General features: G+C 44.8%; 1 protein-coding gene across 1 annotated transcript; it reads left to right on the plus strand.

Annotated features, from left to right (window-relative positions):
* The first annotated feature begins 4,270 nt into the window (after positions 1 to 4,270).
* On the plus strand, positions 4,271 to 15,048 carry Thoc3 (THO complex 3). Its single transcript, XM_028863777.2, has 6 exons — positions 4,271 to 4,614; positions 5,206 to 5,362; positions 6,501 to 6,705; positions 10,690 to 10,851; positions 10,945 to 11,045; positions 14,764 to 15,048. The coding sequence occupies exons 1-6, from the start codon at positions 4,279 to 4,281 to the stop codon at positions 14,925 to 14,927; spliced, it is 1,125 nt and encodes a 374-aa protein (XP_028719610.2). The 5' UTR covers positions 4,271 to 4,278; the 3' UTR covers positions 14,928 to 15,048.
* Positions 15,049 to 19,940: the final 4,892 nt, after the last annotated feature.

Genomic DNA, 19,940 nt, shown 5'->3' on the forward strand with positions numbered 1-19,940 from the left:
AGTGCTGGGGATTAAAGGCGTGCGCCACCACTGCCATTATAGCTTGATCTTTTTTTTTTTTTGTTTTGTTTTTGTTTTTGTTTTTTGTTTTTTGTTTTTTGAGACAGGGTTTCTCTGTGTAGCTTTGCGCCTTTCCTGGAGCTCACTTGGTAGCCCAGGCTGGCCTCGAACTCACAGAGATCCGCCTGCCTCTGCCTCCCGAGTGCTGGGATTAAAGGTGTGCGCCACCAACCCCCGGCTATAGCTTGATCTTATGGGGGCATTTTCTTAATTGATGTTCCCTCCTCTCAGATGACTTTAGCCTATCAGTTTGGTCCACTGTGGTGTTTCCATCCCTGGGCTGGGTTCTGTATGAAAGCAGGCTGAGCAAGCCACCGGAAGCAAGCTAGTAAGCAACATCCCTCCATGGCCTCTGCATCAGCTCCTCTCTCCAGGTCCCTGCTGGTTGAATTCCTGTCCTGACTTCCTTTGATGAACAGTGATAGTGAAGTGTAAGCCTAATAAACCCTTTCCCCCACAACTTGCTTTTTGGTCCCATAGTGCTTCATTGCAGCAATAAAAACGCTAAGACAGCTACCCAATTCTAGGACAGAAATAAATAGAAATAAATCTGTAGCAGGAAGTTTCTGTGTCTGGCCAGCAACTCCCAAATACCCAGCAGCTGCTTCCCAAATAATTGACTCGGAGGCTTAACATTACTTATAAACCCTTGGCTGGTGGCTCAGGCTTATTACTAACTAGTGTGTAGGCTTAAATTAACTCATAATTTTTGTCTATGTTTAGCCACGTGGCTGGCTTGGTACTTTTTCTCAGTGCAACATTCATCTTGATTCCTCTGCATCTGGCCAGCTACTCCTGACTCTGCCCTTCCTCTTCCCAGCATTCTTAGTTTGGTTGCCCCACCTATACTTCCTGCCTGGCTACTGGCCAGTCAGCATTTTATTAAACCAATTTGAGTGACAAATCTTTACAGTGTACAAGAGGATTATTCCACAGCATAAATCCCCTATGATAGCATTTACGTTCTAACACCTGGGTAAAATTAGCTCATATTGTAAATACTACTGACTTTTATCTAAAAGAGGAGTTAAATGCTGAAAGTATGTTAGGTGCATGTCTTGTTCCTGTTTGTAAACCTGTCTAGGATATTGCTAACTTATCAGGTTAACCCTTCAACTGGTATCCTTAAGCCTATCAGTTATAAAGATTTTTACAGTCAGGGAAGGGCTTCTAAAGACAAAGTAGTAGATGCAACAGAACTCCAACCTCCCTGTGTTACAGTACATCCAAATGATACATGCTAAAATACACCCCCAGCACATCCCCAAGGGACAGATTGTTCCCATACTGAAGCTATCCTCTATGGATGGCCATATTCCTTTTTCTGAAGGATGGTTTTTCACTTGTGCACAATATGCCTATAATTATATTCCTGCTAACTTGTTTCACAATACCCACTGTTGTTTAAGCAGACTGTTATTTCTCCAACCGTCAAGGAAGGAAACACCTCAGTCAGGCAGTGGTGGTGCACATCTTTAATCCCAGCCCTTGGGAGGCAGAAACAGGCGGATCTTTGTGAGTTTGAGGCCAGCCTGGTCTACAGAGCAAGTTTCAGGACAGCCAGGGCTACACAGAGAAACCCTTTCTTGAAAAAACAAACAAACAAAAGAATACTTTGCTCTGTCATACGTTAGTCCTGTGACTTGGGGTAGTCCATGTGGCCTCTAAAACAAGGAAGTATAAGTCTTAAGTGGATGTAAAAATATGTAACCATATAAAATATTTGAAAAAGGTAAGGAGGGAAAATTAGATAGCAAATAGTTTTCTACCCAAAGACTTCAGTGATTTCATTGGTACTTTATTTTAGTCTAAAATCTTCACAGTTTCCAAAAATTTCTGATTGCAATGAGATCTGAAGAGACTGGAAACAGGAGCTACATGCACATGTGGCTTCACTTCTTATTTAGGACCTATGTTTCCTTACATGGCTGGATGCAGACTCTTAGAAACTCCTCATTAACTGTTTTGGCAAAATTACCTGAATCAAGTGTACAGTTCACAATGAAGTTTGTATAGAGATATTCACTGCAACATTGTTGTAAGAATAAATTCATTAAGGAAACAAAAGAAAAAAACGATTATATGTCTCTATAATTTAAAACTGCATCCTTGAAGAAGAGACATCTGTATATCCCAACAGGAAACACCCTCCTGGCTTGGAGTGGTAATACATGCTCAGAATCCCAGCACTGGGAGAGAAAGGCCATCATAAGTTTAAGGCCAGTTTGGGCTATCAGGTGAGTCCTTGAGCCAACCTGAGCTACATTTCAAGTCCCTTTCTCAAAGAAAAAGAAAGGCAAGAAGCAGTCCCCAAACAATTATAAGTCTGTATATCGTTCTGAAAGAGCAAATTATGTAAGAAAAGCTGCATCATGTTATAAATCTTGCTAAGATGCTCCACTATGTCTCTGCAAGGTCCCCCCTCCCCTGCCCCCATTTAAGAAAAAAAAAAAGATTTAATACAGTGTGAATGAGGGTTCTGCATGGGGCCTGGTGCCAGCAGAGTTCAGAAGACAGAGCTGGCTCTCCTGGAATTAGAGTTTCCCAGAGTTGTGGGCCACTTTCTGGGTGCTGGGGAGGGAACACCCATCCTCTGCTAGAGCAGCAAGTGCTCTTAGCCACAGAACCATCTCTCCACCTCCTCTGTTTTCTTTTGAAAAAATTAATTAAAAATATTATTAGCTGAGTGTGGTGGAGCACACCTTTAATCCCAGCACTTGGGAGCAAGAGACAGGTAGGTGGATCTCTAAGTTCAAGACCAGCCTGGTCTACACAGTGAGTTCCAGGACAGGCTCCAAAGCTACACAGAGAAACCTTGTCTTGAACCTCCCCACCACCACCAAGAAAAATAAATAAAAATAAAAAAATAAAAATCATGTGTATGTGTACATGTTTGTGCCTTTGTGGGTGGGTGTGCACATCTGTGTGTATGTGGAGGCCAGAGGACAATCTTGGAGGTCATTCCTCAGGCACCATTCATTGTTTTGTGGTTTGGAGACAGGGTCTCTCACTTACGTAGAACTTGCCATGGAAGCTGGCCAGCTGGCCAGTGAGTCCTAGGGGTCTGCCCGCCTGTCTCCCCAGTGCTGGAATTACAAGCCTGCGACACCGCAGCTGGCTTCGTAGGGACATTTTCACACAAGTATATATTATATGTAGAGCATATAATATATGTAGAGCATATAATATATATTCCTGTGGCCGAGCTCGCAGCTCTTCAGCTCATCCTGGACGTTCATCATTGATTCTTTTCCAGCTGGAAATCTTTTGTTTTAAGAGAGAGATAAGAAGTGGGAGTATCTGAGATGTGTGTGGCATACACAAATGGTCATTTTACTTTTCACTTTTTTTTTTTTTGGTTTTTTGAGACAGGGTTTCTCTGCGTAGCTTTGCGCCTTTCCTGGAGCTCACTTGGTAGCCCAGGCTGGCCTCGAACTCACAGAGATCCGCCTGCCTCTGCCTCCCGAGTGCTGGGATTAAAGGCGTGCGCCACCACCGCCCGGCTACTTTTCACTTCTTTTAAAATTTACTATCATACATATGCAATATATCCTAAAATCCAAGATCAAAAGACAAAGCAAAACCCCCAAACAAACCAAACCCCAAATCAACCAAGAAACTTTGCCCAATCCAAACCAACAAACCCACACCTCTTATCAACTCCTTACTTCTACAAACAGTTAACCTTTCTCCTGGAGCGAGATCTTGCTAAGGCCTTCTGCTTTAAGGGAGGGATGAGGGCCTTGTAGTGAAAAAACAACTCTATAAAAAGGATATTTTCAGCCTGGCCCTAGGGGTTGCATGCCTTCAATCCCAGCACGGGATTCGAGGACAGCCAGGTCTACAGAGTGAGTTCCAGGACAGGCACTAAAATTACAGAGAAACCCTGCCTGGGGATGGCGGGGTGGGGGTGGGGGTGGGGGGGGTGGGGGGTGGGGTTGGGGGGGGGAAGGGGGAAAGGGGGGGGAAAGGAAGATATTTTACTGGTAGGTAAACTGGAGGCTTTATCTTGCTTCTCTTCTTCGTATAAGCGAGACTATCAAGAAACAGGTAAGAAGACCATTAAAAAAGTTGAATTCTTCCAAAACGAAGCAAAGTTAGGGACGAATCATTGCTATTTCAAAAGGTAAAGGTGGACACGTGTTGCATGCTGGGATTTGCAGTCCCGGGGCAGGTGAAACGCGCCTGCGCGGAGTGACGCGACGCTCTTCTCGGCGCATGCGCCGGGCAGCGGCGCCAGGCCCGGTTGTGTGTAGCTGCCGGTGCGCGGTCCTTAGTGAGGGAGGTATGGCGGTGCCCACGTCGATCCTGGGGCCCCCGCCGGTCGGCCAAAGCGGCCCCGGCTCGATGGCGTCCTGGTGCTCTGTGAGCAGTGGCCCGTCTCGCTACGTGCTCGGGATGCAGGAGCTGTTCCGAGGCCACAGCAAGACGCGCGAGTTCCCGGCGCACAGTGCCAAGGTGCACTCGGTGGCTTGGAGCTGTGACGGCCGTCGCTTGGCCTCGGGGTCCTTCGACAAGACTGCCAGTGTGTTCTTGCTGGAGAAGGACCGGCTGGTGAGCTTGTAGGGCTTGGCCCTGGCCGGGAAGAGAGGGCTGTGTGTGGAGGAATGGATAAGAGCGTGACCTGTGTTGGTGGTGATGAGGAAGGATGTGGTGGGACTGGAAGAGTTGGGGTGAGTGCGAAGAGTGGGGTGAGTTGGGAGGAGAGCGGAGTGTGAACATAGTGGCTGTATGAAGAGTGGCCAGGGGAGATTGAATCAGTTGGCCGGGAGTGGCGAGGGTCTAGAAGAGCCCTGGGAAGGAAGCCCTGGCGGGGAGTGGCTAGGAACTGATGGAGTGGTAGAGTCCCTAGGGTGTCGAGAAGGTTTTATTTGAAAATGATAACACATCCTTTGGGAATGGACAGGTGGGTTGGGATGATGGTGGTGGTAAGAGAGAAAAGAAGGGAGGACTGGAAGGGCAAGAGGGAGAGCCAGTGTCGAAGCTCAGCACTTCACAGGGGTTGAAGTTTTGGAAGGGACTGGATTTTTTTGAATTATCCAGATCTTTACTGGTTCCAAGGTACCACCGTTTGGATGAAAGTTAAGTTGCATGTGCAGGCATGTACATCTGTGTGAAGTGGCATCTGGATTCTGTTCTTTTAAGGTCAAAGAAAACAACTACCGGGGACATGGAGATAGTGTGGATCAGCTCTGTTGGCACCCAAGCAACCCTGATCTCTTTGTCACAGCATCTGGAGATAAAACCATCCGCATCTGGGATGTGAGGACAACAAAGTGCATTGCCACTGTGAACACTAAAGGTAACTTCAGAGAGAGGAGCCTAGGGTGGGAACCATGTATTGCCTTCTTTGTAACTGGTGCTCGTCATCATGGGTTATCCGGATGGGGGTATATATGACTGCCTAGAGGAGTCAAGGAAGAATAGAATCTGAACACTTTTTTCATCAGCTATACTAACTGTTGGTCAGAGTGAGTGGGAGAGCAATGCAAACAGTACAAAGAACAATGTACAAAGGCATGGGGAATTTGGGAGATTCTGGGAAGTTAGAATGGTTGAAACTCAGATGATCTTGGTTTCAAATAAATGATTGGAAAGTTGTACATTACTTTTAAATGCTGTGTTCATGTCATATAGTATCCTGTAAATCTTGAGTCTATAGTAATTGACCCTAAGAGGTCATTTAAAATTTTTTTAAAGAAGCATTTTTTGTGTTTTTAGATTTTTTTTATTTTCATGTGAGTGTGCTACATGTGTGCAGGTGCCAGAAGAAGGCGTCTCATCCCCTATAAATGTATTTACAGCTGTTTGTGAACTGTGGGTGCTGGGAATTTAACTTGGGTCCTTGGAAAATAGCAGTTCTCTTAAGTGCCGAGCCAGATGCTCCAGCCCCACAACAAAATTCTTTTTTTTTTTTTTTTTTCCAAACAAAGCATTTTTGCTTTGTTTTATTTTGTTTTTGTTTTTTGAGACAAGGTTTGTCTGTGTAGCCCTGGATGTCCTAGAACTGATCTATATACCTGGCTGTCTGCCTCTGCCTCCCAAGTTCTGGTATTAAAGGTGTGTGACACCACCACCCAGCTCCCTTAGCAAAATTCTTGGCACACATACTGATAGATTTTAAAATGCAATATAGATAATAAAGTGTGAAAAAATGGCATTTTTGATTCAATGAAGTTGAACATTTTAACTTAATGTGTTCAGTGTGGACAACCCCTGGACTTTGATGACAAGACTGGTACCTGGGAGTGGAATGGTGTGATGCTTTTGACAAATGTTAGATTCACAGTTACCACTTGGCCAGTGGTAGCTTCCTTCCGCTGACCTGGTGATTTGAGTGCTGAAGATAGCTCTGCTCTTCCTTCTAGGATAGCAGAGTAAGCTTCTGGAGGAAGATGGGCAAGGATTGTGTTGCTGATGGATTGTATCTGGGTTCTTAGGGGAGAACATTAATATCTGCTGGAGTCCCGATGGGCAGACCATTGCTGTGGGCAACAAGGATGATGTTGTGACCTTTATTGATGCCAAGACACACCGTTCCAAAGCAGAAGAGCAGTTCAAGTTTGAGGTCAATGAAATCTCCTGGAATAACGACAATAACATGTTCTTCCTGACCAATGGCAATGGTTGTATCAACATTCTCAGGTGAGGGGGTTCTTGCTTGGGGGACTGTCATACCTTTGCATATATACTGCAACATACTGGGTGCTGTGTCAGGTACAGAGATGAGTTAGGGGTGAGCCTATCCTAAAAGACTTGAAGAGTGTTTAAAATCCTAGTTTCTTTTAGGCACATTTGAGCCAGATATTCTGGATTTTATTAAGTTCTTACTGATATTGCTTGTATCGTCCTATTTGACTGACAAGGAACTGAGGTTTGTAAAGGTTCACTTAATTATCAGGTAGCTGGCCCAGGGACTTAATGTACCTTAGTGTGACTAATTCTCTCCCTTAACATTTCAGCTTAAATATCTTTTTCCCTCTAGCGAAGTCACTTCCATCCTTTTTTTTTTTTTTGAGACAGGTTTCTCTGTAACAACCCTGGCTGTCCTGGAACATCTTTATAAACTTCCATCCTTATCCTTCTGTCCTGCTTTCTCTCCAAGATTAGAGGAAGGTTTTAGAGTAGCTTTTTTTTTTTTTCAAATTAAACTCCTTTATTAGTTGACTTAGACATTATATCACAACAACAGAAAAGGAACTAACAAAAACCCATAAGGTTTTACACCTGAATTAATTATTTCATACAATATAAGAGAAGTATCAAATCTAAAAGGGTTTCATTATCATGTAAATTCATAGTGCAAGTTTTACAGCTCTAGAGGCAAAGGTAACCTGACTATCAGAAGTCAGCCTATACCTAGAGATGTGAAAGGAAGTTATCCTAGATACTTACAGCTCTGAAGAGAAAGGAACACTGACTGTTGGAAGTCAGGCTATACCTTCAGCTGTGAAGGGAAGATAATCATGGATACCTACAGCTGAGAGGCAAAAGGTACCCTGACTATTGAGAAGTCAGGCTATACCTGAAGCTGGATTTCAGTGGGGAATTGTCTCCCAACAGAATGTCATAATCCTGCTCTTCTCCAAAAGGGAGCTGTTACAGCTGGGCTCTGTACCACTCTGCTAAGAGAGTTTCCAGGAGGGAGGTCCTTTCCTGCTCTGCTCCACTCCCCTTGGGAGCTCCTTAGTAGACCTGTCAAATATTTCTCTGCTCTGCTCTACTAGAGAGTTTCCAGCAGAGATGTCATTTCTTCTCTGCTCCAGCCCAAATTGTTACTTCTATGCTTCACTCAAGTAAAGGGGAAATTGCTACAGAAATGTAACAGTCTGATGAAAAGCTGTTAGTTATGCTCCACTTCTTTGAGAGTTTGCCAGCTGAGATGGCTATTGCTTCTCTGATCCAATCAAATAGTGAGTTTCTGATCTGCTTCCATGAAAGGTCTCCACTTACAACACATTCAAAAGATTTATTTGGGAGGAAGGAATCCAGGAGAGTGGCTGCCTCTTCCAGGGTGGAAAAAGGCAGCTGCCACCTGAACAAACACAGGGCTTGAACAACCTCAAAGATTTCATGCTCAGGAATTGGATGGTTTCAAGCTCAGGGATTGGTTGATTTTGTTCTTAGTTGGTCAAGGGTAGAGTGCGCTTCTTTGGCTGTAGTTTCAGGTCCAAAGTGTGTTTCTTTCACAGGCCCCTTTTAACATTTTGGGTCTGGTTTTGTTATGCCCAGATCTTGGGGACCCCCAAAAGACCACTACTGAGACCGAATCCTGCATGTAAAAGCAAAGAACCTTTATTCTCTTCAAGCTGAGAGCTTGGTCTCTCTGTCTGATGCAGTGGTGAGAGCAGAGAGCCCTGAGCTCAGGTAGGGTGGGGTTTTTATCATAGCAGAGGTTGGGGTGAGGGGATTTTTAGGGTTCAGGACCCTGATTGACTGACAATTGTCTAGGGGCATCTGTAAACAAAAATAGGTATGTGCTAGACTCAAGCACATCTGCCACCTTATCTAATGATTGGAATGTTTGGGATGTCAGGTACTTCCTCATCCCTGGGTGGATCCCTGGGTGGTATCAGCTTAAGGCTTTTCCTGGATCTGGGTGTTGCCTGCCAGTAAGCCTATCACAGAAGCTGTGTCTAGGCCCTTAAGCCTATCATGGCTGCTGTGTGGTCAAGCTGTTTTGGGGCCCTTCCACAGTTTCAGGGCCAGGGTGTGTTTTTTCCTCTGATTTTAGGGGCAAAGGTTGTGTCTTTCACTGGCTCTATTTTCAGGGCCAGAGTGTGTTTCTGCATCTGGCCCATCTACCCTATATATACATAAGCCTTCAAAATTCATAAATTCATTTCTTCAATGAGTTTGCTGGTGCAAACAATATAAAAACAGACATAATGCTTGAATAGTTTGTTGACACTGTCAAATATTTTTCTACAGGATACATGCTCTTCTATAACTGATTATAAGTGTTTTGGCTAAAGATCTTACCAAGTACTTTATAATAAGATTCCCTTAGTATCTTTTTCAGATAGACTATTGTAATATGGAAAGGCTTTAACAGATTGATTGCAAACAAAAAGTTTTACTCCTGTATACTGTGCAAAACTTTAACACACTGACTATATTTATAGAGTTTCTCTGCAGTAAGATTTTTTCTCATGATTTTGAAGATTACTGATACATGCAAAGGCTTTACCATACTGATTATATTCATAGGTTTTTCTCTCCAGTATGTGTTTGTTTATGCTTTTGAAGATGACTGTGTCATCCAAAGGTTTTCTAACACTGATGACATTCATAGGGCTTCTCTCAGTATGTGTTCTATGCATTTGAAGATTACTGTGTAGCTGGGTTTTTTTCTCTGGGTCCCTCTGAGCCCCGGCAGTCCGACAGCCCACTTATAAAATAAACACACAGGTGCTTATATTATTTACAAACTGTATGGCCGTGGCAGGCTTCTTGCTAACTGTTCTTAGATCTTAAATTAACCCATTTCTATAAATCTGTACCTTGCCACGCGGCTCATGGTTTACCGGCATCTTCACATGCTGCTGGTCATGGCGGCGGCTGCCAGTGTCTCCTTTCCTCAGCCTTGCGCTTCCCAGAATTCTCTTCTCTGCTTGTCCCGCCTATACTTCTTGCCTGGCCACTGGCCAATCAGTGTTTTATTTATACAGAACGATATCCACAGCATTACTGTGTTGTGGTTTTAGTGTATCTTATGCACTTCCTGTGGAAGCATTTCTTAATTCTGTATCATAATATGTATTTTATTTATCTCTATCTCTCATTATACTAGCAATGTCATGGTAGAAAGGACCGTTCTTGTCTTGTTTTCCATTGAATTGCTAATGTCTATCTTTTTTTTTTTTTTTGGTTTTTTGAGACAGAGACAAGGTTTCTCTGTGTAGTTTTGGTGCCTGGCCTGGATCTTGCTCTGTAGACCAGGCTGGCCTCGAACTCACAGAGATCTGCCTGGCTTTGCCTCCCGGGTGCTGGGATTAAAGGCGTGCACCACCACCGCCCAGCTAATGCCTATCTTAATAGTGGGATCTCAGTGGATATTTGTTCTATAAGTAAATGAAAATGTGGTACTAAAATTCAGGTCCATAAGAGTGTATGCTTACTGCTGTGCCGGTGAGTAATGCAGGGAGAGAGAGGGCCACAGATGCTGTGGTGGAGAGGTAGAAGTGTGCTGTGAATCCCAGGTTAAACCAAACAAAAGAAAAGTCATCATGTTGGCTGTGGACATTGGAGGAGTTATAAATTTGTAAACTTGTAGGTACTCTACTCTGCTGTATTTCTTGTGTTGGATAGTTTTGCTAGGTGTAATAGTCCTGCCTCATTTCCTTGCTCCGGTGTCGTAGGTGGTGCCACTCTTACTTTGTTTTGCTACAAAGTGGGGCTCTCAGAAAGTCCAGAGATGATGTAATTTTCTGTGAAGTCCAGTAACCTCACTGGTTTATCTTGGTGTTAAATGGTATAGGTTCATTTACCTAGGCCTGTGTTGTTCTCTTCTAGTAGCTTGAGCAGATTTTTTTTTCTCAAGTAGGGAAGTTTTTGTTGTTTTTTCTTTCAGTGTTTAGTGCCACAGTCCTTTTCTGCACATTGATGGCTATGTGTCTTGTTTCTCAGCTACCCTGAACTAAAGCCTGTGCAGTCCATCAATGCCCATCCTTCTAACTGCATTTGTATCAAGTTTGACCCCATGGGGAAATACTTTGCCACAGGAAGTGCAGATGCTTTGGTCAGCCTCTGGGATGTCGATGAATTAGTGTGTGTGCGGTGCTTTTCCAGGTAAGTAACTCCATCAGACTTTTCCTATTACATAAATTAGCTGTGCCTTCCTCCTTTGGGGTAATTCTGATGTTTCTGTCTGTCCTTTCACAGATTGGATTGGCCTGTGAGGACCCTCAGTTTTAGCCACGATGGAAAAATGCTGGCGTCAGCCTCCGAGGATCATTTCATTGACATAGCTGAAGTAGAGACAGGTAACTTAGTTTGGATCCTTTGTGTCTGATATCCAGCCTCAGGCATTTTCTTGTCCTATTTTAGTTCTGCACACCGCTACTTCAGCAGCATTATCAGAAATGGGTTTGTCTTGTTGAGACAAGTTTGTTGATATGACTGTCATTTTCATGTAGTGATGGGACAAAAAGGCAGGAAGAAAGTGCCAGGTTCGAAGGGAAGTGCTGTAGGAAAATACTTCGCATCTGCATTAGTTCGTCCATTATAAAAAATGTATTTTTTTTTTCTGAGACAGGGTCTCATTTTGTAGCTCTGACTGGCTTGAACTCCTGATGTAGATGAGGCTGGCCTTGAACTTAGAGAGATCCATCTGTCTTTGCTTCCTGAGTGCTGGGATTAAAGTAATATACCATCATGACTGGCTAAAAAGCTTTTTAAATAACAGAGAGTTGGGCATTTGTGTGAATTGCACCCCCCCAACCCTGCTGCCCCTTTCTGACCACTCACGACAGTTTTCTGTGTTCCCCAGTTGGCTTCTACTTTGAAGTAACTTTTAAGTACATGATTTTATGTATCTGTAAAACCTAGGACCCCCCCCCCCAAATGAGAGAAAACATGGAATTTTTGTCTTTGTGTTGATTTTTGCATAATTATCACCAAGTTGTGATAGTCTTTAGCTTTGTTTCTTTTCCTGTAGCTGTGATAAAACCCCCTTACAGAAGCAGCTTCCTGGAGAAAGGATGCTCTGGCTCAGTTAGGTTACAGCCCATTATAATGGGGGCCAGACAGAACATTGCATCATGGCCAGGAGCAGAGAGCCATGGATAAATGCCTGTGCTCAGCTTCCCTGCTTTCAGTCAGTTCAGGGACCAGCCCCTGAAGCCCACATTCCGGTGGGTCTTCCCACCTCAAGGAACTCAGTTAAGAAAGCCCCTCACAGGCATGCCTCATCGAGACAGAAGTTCAGTGAGACCCCCTTCACAGGTTGTTGACAATTCAGACTGGCCAGAACAGTCCTAATTGAACTCTACAGTATGTATACATATCTGAGAGGAGAGTGGACCTGTGTGATAAAGAGCTGCTCATTAGTCTTGGGTGAGCATTGCCAGCTGTTCAGCAATGCAGAGCCTTTAGGGCAAACTCTCCAGTCATGGCCCAGAGGGGTCAGGCACAAAGGCCTGAGGATTTTCGTGTGACCTTGGTATCCTGTAGGTATAGAGCAGGTACACAAACCAGTCACTGACAATGAGTGTTTCCGGGTGAGCTCAGCTCAGCGGGTTTGCTTGGTAAATTTAGAGATAACTGTTGCTAATTTTTTTGTACATTTCAGTCTGTTTTTCTATGTTTTTTTTTTATTGGAGTAAATAACATTAGGTATAATTTCTGAATATTTGTTAAGTTTGAAACAAGGTAAGAATGAATTTTTATTTTATTCCTGATAATGTGTAGTTGAAGTTCATTTTAATGGTTATTTCAGTTTTCAGACATACCACACAGCTTGCAGTTGTCTGTTTGAACTGGTGGCCTGGGATTGTCGCACAGTCTCATGTAGTTAGCACTGTATGTCATTTATTGATTAAGCTTTGCAGTAAATTATCGGGGTGTTTACTCTAGTTAGGGTTACTATTGCTGTGATTAAACACCTTGACCAAAGCAAGTTGGAGTTCATTTGGCTTACACTTCTATATCACTGCTCATCAAAGGAAGTCAGGACAGGAACTCAAACAGGGCAGGAACCTGGAGGCAGGAGCTGATGCAGAGGCCATGGAGGAGTGCTGCTTACTGGCTTGTTTCTTATGGCTTGCTCAGGCTGCTTTCTTATAGAAACAAGGAACTTCAGCCGAGGGATGGCCCCACCCAAAGTGGTTGGGACCATTCCTTGTAGTAGAATATTATTTTAAGGTGTGTTACTTTTGTTTATGTTGCATTTGTTTAACTTTGTGAAGCTGTGTTACTGTGCCTGTCTAAAATACCTGATGGGCTAATAAAGAGCTGAACTGTCAATAGCTAGGCAGGAGAAAGGATAGGCAGGGCTGGCAGGCAGAGAGACTAGATAGAGGGAGAAATCTGGGCAGGGAGGAGAGCTAGGAGCCAGAGAGGGAGGAGGACTCCAGGGGCCAGCCACCCAGCTCCCAAATAAATCACACACGGAGGCTTATTTTTAATTATGAGTGCCTGGCCTTAGCTTGGCTTAGTTTCTAGCCAGCTTTTCTTAACTTATCTTGACTACCTTTTGCCTCTGGGCTTTTCCTGTTCTCTTCTGTAAATCTTACTCTTACTCTGTGGCTAGCTGGGTGGCTGGCTCCTAGAGTTCTCCTCCCTGCCCAGATTCTGCCTCTGTATATCCTCTTTGCCTGCCAGCTCCACCTATCCTTTCTTCTGCCTTGCTATTGGCCATTCATGCTTTATTAGACCATCAGGTGTTTAGAGAGGCACAGTAACACAGCTTCACAGAGTTAAACAAATGCAACATAAGCAAAAGTAACACACCTTAAATAATATTCTACTACACTTCCCCATCAATCACTAATTAAGAAAATGCCCGATAGGTCTGCCTACCACCAGAGCTTATGCAGGCATTTTCCCAGTTGAAGCTCCCTCCTCTCCAATGACTCTAGCTTGTGTCAAGTTGACATCAGCTAGCCAGCACAGTATTCGGTTTGTAAGGCTGCATGGTTACCTGGGAAACAGTTGAGGCTTTTTCATGATTGCTTTGGTTTTCTTGAGTTGTGTGAATTTTTTGTCTTCACTAAACCTGTAACAAATGATATAGACTTAAACACCTAAAGAAAAGTGAGAGTTGTGTAGTAGTGAGTGCCTCCAGACCACTGGGTATGTCCACATAGCTGAGAAATTATTCAGACAAGCTGTAGATAGCTGTCCCTGACTTAGAACTACTTTAAATACTTCATGTATATAAACATAAAAATATGTACTTAATCATATACATGAGTGCATCTTTATAGTATATTCGTTTGCCATACAATTGACCTGTTAGATGTGCACTACACTGTAAGTTATTAATAAAAATAAAAAAAACAAAAAACAACAACAAAAAAAACCCCAAACATTTATTTGATGTGTATGGCTATTTTGTCTACATGTATATCTACATCACGTGTGTGCCTTCTGCTCATAGTGGCCAGAAGAGGGGGTTGGATTCCTGGGTGTTGGATCTCTTTGGACTGGTTAAACATGGCTATGAGCTGCCATGCAGGTTCTGGGAATCGAGCCTGGGTCCTTTAGAAAAACAGCTAGTGCTCTTAGCTGCTAAGAGCATCACTCCAGTTCCTGACATTGTAAGTCTTAACTCTTAAGTTAGGGCAAAAAATTGGAGCAGAGCTGAAAGAAATCATGTATAATTTCAACAAATTAGGAAAGTAAACTTTTGGGGAAACTTATTTGCAAGGCTTTGTGGTGTGCGGTATCTGTTTCTCTGAGACAAACTGCCTCATTTACTGTGTGCCATTTTTTTAGATGTCACTGTGTTAAGACACCACTCCCTCCCATTCATAAAATAGTTTTAAAAACTGCCTTATGGGGCTGCCATTGGCATCCAGGAAAGGACAGGCTATCTATAAGGTACTTAGCAAACGATAGCTGGTCACTGCTTTTCTAGGGAGTACAGAGTCGGGGTTCAGAGCTGTCACCTACTTGTGTGTGACATCTGTGCCTTTGTGTTCTCTGTGAGTGTTTAATGACTGTGCTGCTTAGTGACATTCTTTATGTTGCTTTCTATAGGAGACAAGCTGTGGGAGGTGCAGTGTGAGTCCCCGACTTTCACCGTGGCTTGGCACCCCAAGCGGCCTCTCCTGGCATTTGCCTGTGATGACAAAGATGGCAAATACGACAGCAGCCGGGAAGCGGGGACGGTGAAGCTGTTTGGGCTTCCGAACGACTCCTGAGAGGAGGGCCTGACCGGGAGAGGTGAAGGCCTGCCTTTGTACAGCGGGATCTGTTCTCTTGGACTTCGTGGGCACTCTGAATGTTTATAAATTGTCGTAAATTGCAAAACCTTCGGTCAGACTGTGCGTCCCTAATCCTCTCTGTGGTGCTGAGAATTGAACTGACCTTACACCACTTAGCTACATCCCCACCCACCCCGCCCCTTTTCCTGGTTTCTGGTTTTTGTTTTTGGTGTTTTTGTGTTAGCTGTTTCTGTCCTCACCCCCTATTGCCAGTTAGCTAATGAGGGCTTTGTAAATATGGATCATGACCCATTTTAGGGCTCTCGAAGGGAACAGAACTGATAGAGTGTGTGTGTGTGTGTGTGTGTGTGTGTGTGTGTGTGTGTGTGCGCGCGCACGATTTATTGGAGTGGCTTACAGCCTGTTTTCTGAGTCTAACATCAGATGTCTCCTAATGGAAAGGTCAAGCAAGACTGGATGGATGTCTCTGTAGAGCTAATCTGGCACTAGAGTCCTGAGGAATCCCTAAGAGCTGCTGGTCTTCAGTCTACATTGGAATCCTGAAGAAGTAGGTTCTAATACCAGCGAAGGAATGTCTCAGTAACAGGATAGATGAACTTGGTGCCAAGAGTGAGGGCAAGCAGGCAGACAGCAAAAGCTTCCTTCTCCCATGTCCTTTATACTGCCCCCAGAATGTGGCCTAGATTTAGGGTGGGTCTTCCCACCTCAAATGATAAGAAGAATCTCTTACAGGTGTGCCCAGCTGTTGGGTTTCAGTGATTTCCAGATGCAGTCAAGTTGACAGCCAAGATTAGCCATCACATGACTAGCATAGATGTCCCATGGCAGAGCCCTGTCTTCTGAACTTTAGATTCATGGCAGAGTTTGTTGAGCGTGACGCTGCTTAGGCATTACTTATTTTGAGGGAGGGCAGGAAAGGGATGGGATTTTTAAAAATAATTTTAAGAATTGAGCATTTAGCTGGGTGGTGGTGGTGCATGCCTTTAATCCCAGCACTTGGGAGGCAGAGGCAGGTGGATCTCTGTGAGTTTGAGGCCAGCCTGGTCTACAGAGTGAGTTCCAGGAAAGACACAAAGTTACACAGAGAAACCCTGTTTTGGGAAAAAAAAAAAAAAAAAAGCATTTAATAAAACTGTCTTTTATTATGAAGCTACTAAAGTTATGATGTTATATTTTTATTCCAGGAAGATACTACAGTTTTAAAATCTGAGATGTAGTGTTTATAATCCTGTTTAACATTCTAACTGAGGACTCCGACTGCAGTGCTGGGTTGCTGCAGTATTTTAAAGTCATTTGATTACATGGTGTATGTCTGGCCTCATTCTATCTGGTTTTGTATATAACAAGTTAGGACAAACAGAGAGAAACATTGTAAAACATAAATAAATACAAAATCAGATTGAGACAAATACAAATTAAAAGTCAAGCTTGAGGAGATGTAATAGAAATATGTGAAGAGGGGGCTGGAGAGATGGCTCAGAGGTTAAGAGCACTGGCTGCTCTTCCAGAGGACCCTGGTTCAATTCCCACAACTGTATTTCCAGCTCCAGAGTATCCAACACCTTTAATCATACATGCAAGCAAAACACCAGGGCACATAAATAAAAATGGAATCATTAAAAAAAAATATGTAAAGAGTGAGGACCTACATAGATGACAACTGACACGACTTTGAACTTTCTTGACAGCAAACAGAAGATGGAGGGAAGTCAGTGTGCTGATTCTGTTTTACACAAGTTCTCATCATGTTGCTCAGGCTATCTGAGACTTGCTCTGTAGCCCAAATATGGCCTTGAACTCACAATCCTCCTGCCTCAACCTCCTGACTACTACTATCCCAGGCAGATATCACAGTTGTTGTAGGGATCTTTCTGGAATAAGCATTCTGACACCAATGGGAATGGACAGCTCCTGAACGGCCTCAGGCCTGGGTCCAGTTTGCATTCTCATTTTACACCGTAAAACCACAAGGTGGCGTGAAGAAGCAATCAAGATTTTACAGAAGCATTCTGGCAGTCAGGCTGTTAGGGGCAACGACCCATTGTTTCAGCTCTTTGTCCAGGTCATTCTGTTCCAGGTAGTAAGTGAAGTCTTGGCTTGGTGAATAGGCGGTACAGGCAGTGCTTTAAGTACATCACTAAGTAAGTCAGTAAAGCAGCATTTAAAAACTGGTCTGTTCTGCCTTACTCTATTCATCATGCCTAGCTTCTTAAGAGAAATGCTTGGCAGGGCTGGCGAGATGTCTCAGAAAAGATGACCCTGCATGGGAAGGAGCTCACCAGCTCTAGTATGTTGTCCTGGCCTCCATGTTGCTGTTTCCGTGGAGAAGTTAGGCACTGCCAAACACCATGTTGGGTGTATTATTTAAAGTTTTTACTGTTTTGAGACAGAGTCTTGCAGTATAACCCTCCCTGAGCTAGTACTCACCAGAGTGGCCTCTAATTCAAAGCAGTCCTCCTGCCTCAGTCTCCTGAGTGCTGGGGTCACAGATAGATGCCTGACTTAAGTAAGTCTTTGTTTGGAGCTGAGGATTGAACCCAGGGCTTTGCACTTGCTAGGCAAGCGCTCTACCACTGAGCTAAATCCCTAGCCCCCTTAAGGAAGTCTTACAGACAGTTTAGTTATGGCCTTCCCTGTATCTGGTGTGAGGAGCGTTTTGGCTGTTAGCAGGTCTTGTTGACTCCTGAAGAGGTTATTTTCAGCTTTACAATCTTGGGAATTACAGGGAACTCACCGCTAGTCATGTGATCATGTTCAGATCCAGGGTTGCTGGAACATTGTCATTCATGTTTCATGGGAAGGAGGCCTTGGTTCTAAAACCTTGACTGCTGTCCCAGGTTAGTGAGGTGATTTGCTGGTTTCTGTCTTGGGCTTCCCAGCAGCCTGTCAAGGCCCTTCCTTGCCACCATTATTTAAGTCTGGTAGTATTCATGTCACTGGAGTACACTTGGACACATTTTTCCTGTTTTCTAATTCCCGTGGTCACTGCTGTACCTACCTGTTTCCCTTAACGTTGGGAAAGGATGCTGAGGGTTTGTGTAGCTGATTCCTTCCTCATCGATGTGGGGCTTTTCCTCTCTCAGTTTGAGATTAGCTGTCACCTACACTAGTCCACTAGGGAAGAGCTCCCCCTAGTGGCCGTCTCTGCACAGTGCTTGGACCCATTTATGCCTAGGAAGTTTTGGAAGTCACATGCATCCCAAAGGATGACATTGTGTCCTAGACCTGACACTTCCCATGGTTTGAGTGCATTCTGTGGTGCAGAGATAGTGGGAGACTGAAGGTCGGCTAGGGACTGGATGAGTTGGCAAGGTAAAACTGGGATTTACTGTTTCCTGACCTATCATGGTATGGGCCTGAAGGAAAAGAAAAACTAAAGGGTAGGAATTTTTGTCTGGGCATGGTGGCTCACACCTTTAATTCTAGCGCATAGGAGGCAGAGGCCAGCCTATTCTGTACAGAGTTTCAGGCCAGCCAGGACCACAGTACTTCTGTGGCAGTCCTGGTACTGTGGTGGCTTGTGATGCAGGGAGGAACCCCCCCCCCCCCCCCACACACACATGGTAAGATTGCATGAGTGGGTGTGTGAGGAGGCTTTGTCCTGTCTCTAACCTATGCAAGGACAAGGCTTGGTAGACAGAGCACTGGTAGAGGGGATTAGAGGAAGGGCAGGGAGTCCTGGTCATATGCTGGTCTCCCCAAGGACAGAGAAATGAATCAAAGGAGCAGGCAGTGCCCAGTGAAGGTCAGCACCGCTCACAGAAGACAGGCATTGTGTATCCGAAGGGAAGCAGGGGAACTCCAAACCCTGAAAGGCCTGTGCACCCACATGCCCTGTGTGTGTGGAGCTGGTTGGAGTATAGGTGATGTGTGGGTGGGCTCAGTGTAACGAGTGGTAGGGAGGGGCTGGACAGATGGATCAGTAGCTAAGAGCGCTTGCTGCCCATGCAGAGGACCTAGGTTCTGTCCCAAGCACCCACGTGGCGGCTCACAACTATCTGTAACTCCAGTTCTGGGGGGCTCACAATGTCTCTGGCTTCCACAAACCCTGCACATGTAGCACACATATATACATGTAGATAAAGCACTCATAAATATATGTAAATATAAAAATACATAAAAATATATAAATATAACAAGTGTTAGTTTGTTCTTGAGTCCTTTAACTCTGTGAAGGGCAGGTTCCATTCCCAGAGGCTTAATCCTGGAAAGAAAGAACCATGGAATGTTGACCCTCTGTGCAAGGAAAAAACCCTCACAGTAGAAGGGCACGCCCTGTCTCAAAGACCAGGGAGCAGCTGGGATATGCACACGAGCGCACTGCAGAGTCGGCATACCTACGTGCAGAGCTCCTGCCTCTTCTCCCCTGGCACTGGCACGATCCAAGTGACGCCTCTTACTCGGAACCTGCCAGTACTGATGGACCGGAACCACTCTGATCATGAAGCTGTGGGCTAATGAGTCCCCTTTCCCTGGGCTGTGTGGAGAGGGAAGTGTCTCACGCAGCACCTGGCACAGGGTCATGCTTAACAAATCCCTTCTCTGGAGTGAGGTGGGGCAGCTCCCAGGGAGAGCACAGGGCTGGCTACAGAGACCTGTCACGTGTCCCTCCCTGTCCCTCAGCTTGTTGGGCCACATTAATCACTCAGGCAGGTGCTATGGAGAAGGCTCAGCCATCACACCCAGGCAGAGCAGGTGGTATGGTGACATGGTAGAGGTACTTTACCATGCTTGCATCCTGTTTGGGTCCATGATGGGTCTGTGTGCAGTAAACAGAGTGTCACTCAAAACTGTGTGCCAGTGGGTAGTGTGGGGAGGAGGGCAAACACAGCTCCAGGTAGCTGGGCACCTAGGAGGAAGTGGGTGTGGAGGAGGAGGTCTCAGTGCAAGTTTTGAGGACAGTGGGTTCCCGTGTGCGGCAGAGGCCACAGGAGGAAGGCGCTGCAGCTGGCAGCACAGTCAGGTGTCCTGTGGTGGAGAAGATGGTCA

This window comes from Peromyscus leucopus, chromosome 5 (genome assembly GCF_004664715.2).
Source record: "Peromyscus leucopus breed LL Stock chromosome 5, UCI_PerLeu_2.1, whole genome shotgun sequence".
NCBI lineage: Eukaryota > Metazoa > Chordata > Mammalia > Rodentia > Cricetidae > Peromyscus > Peromyscus leucopus.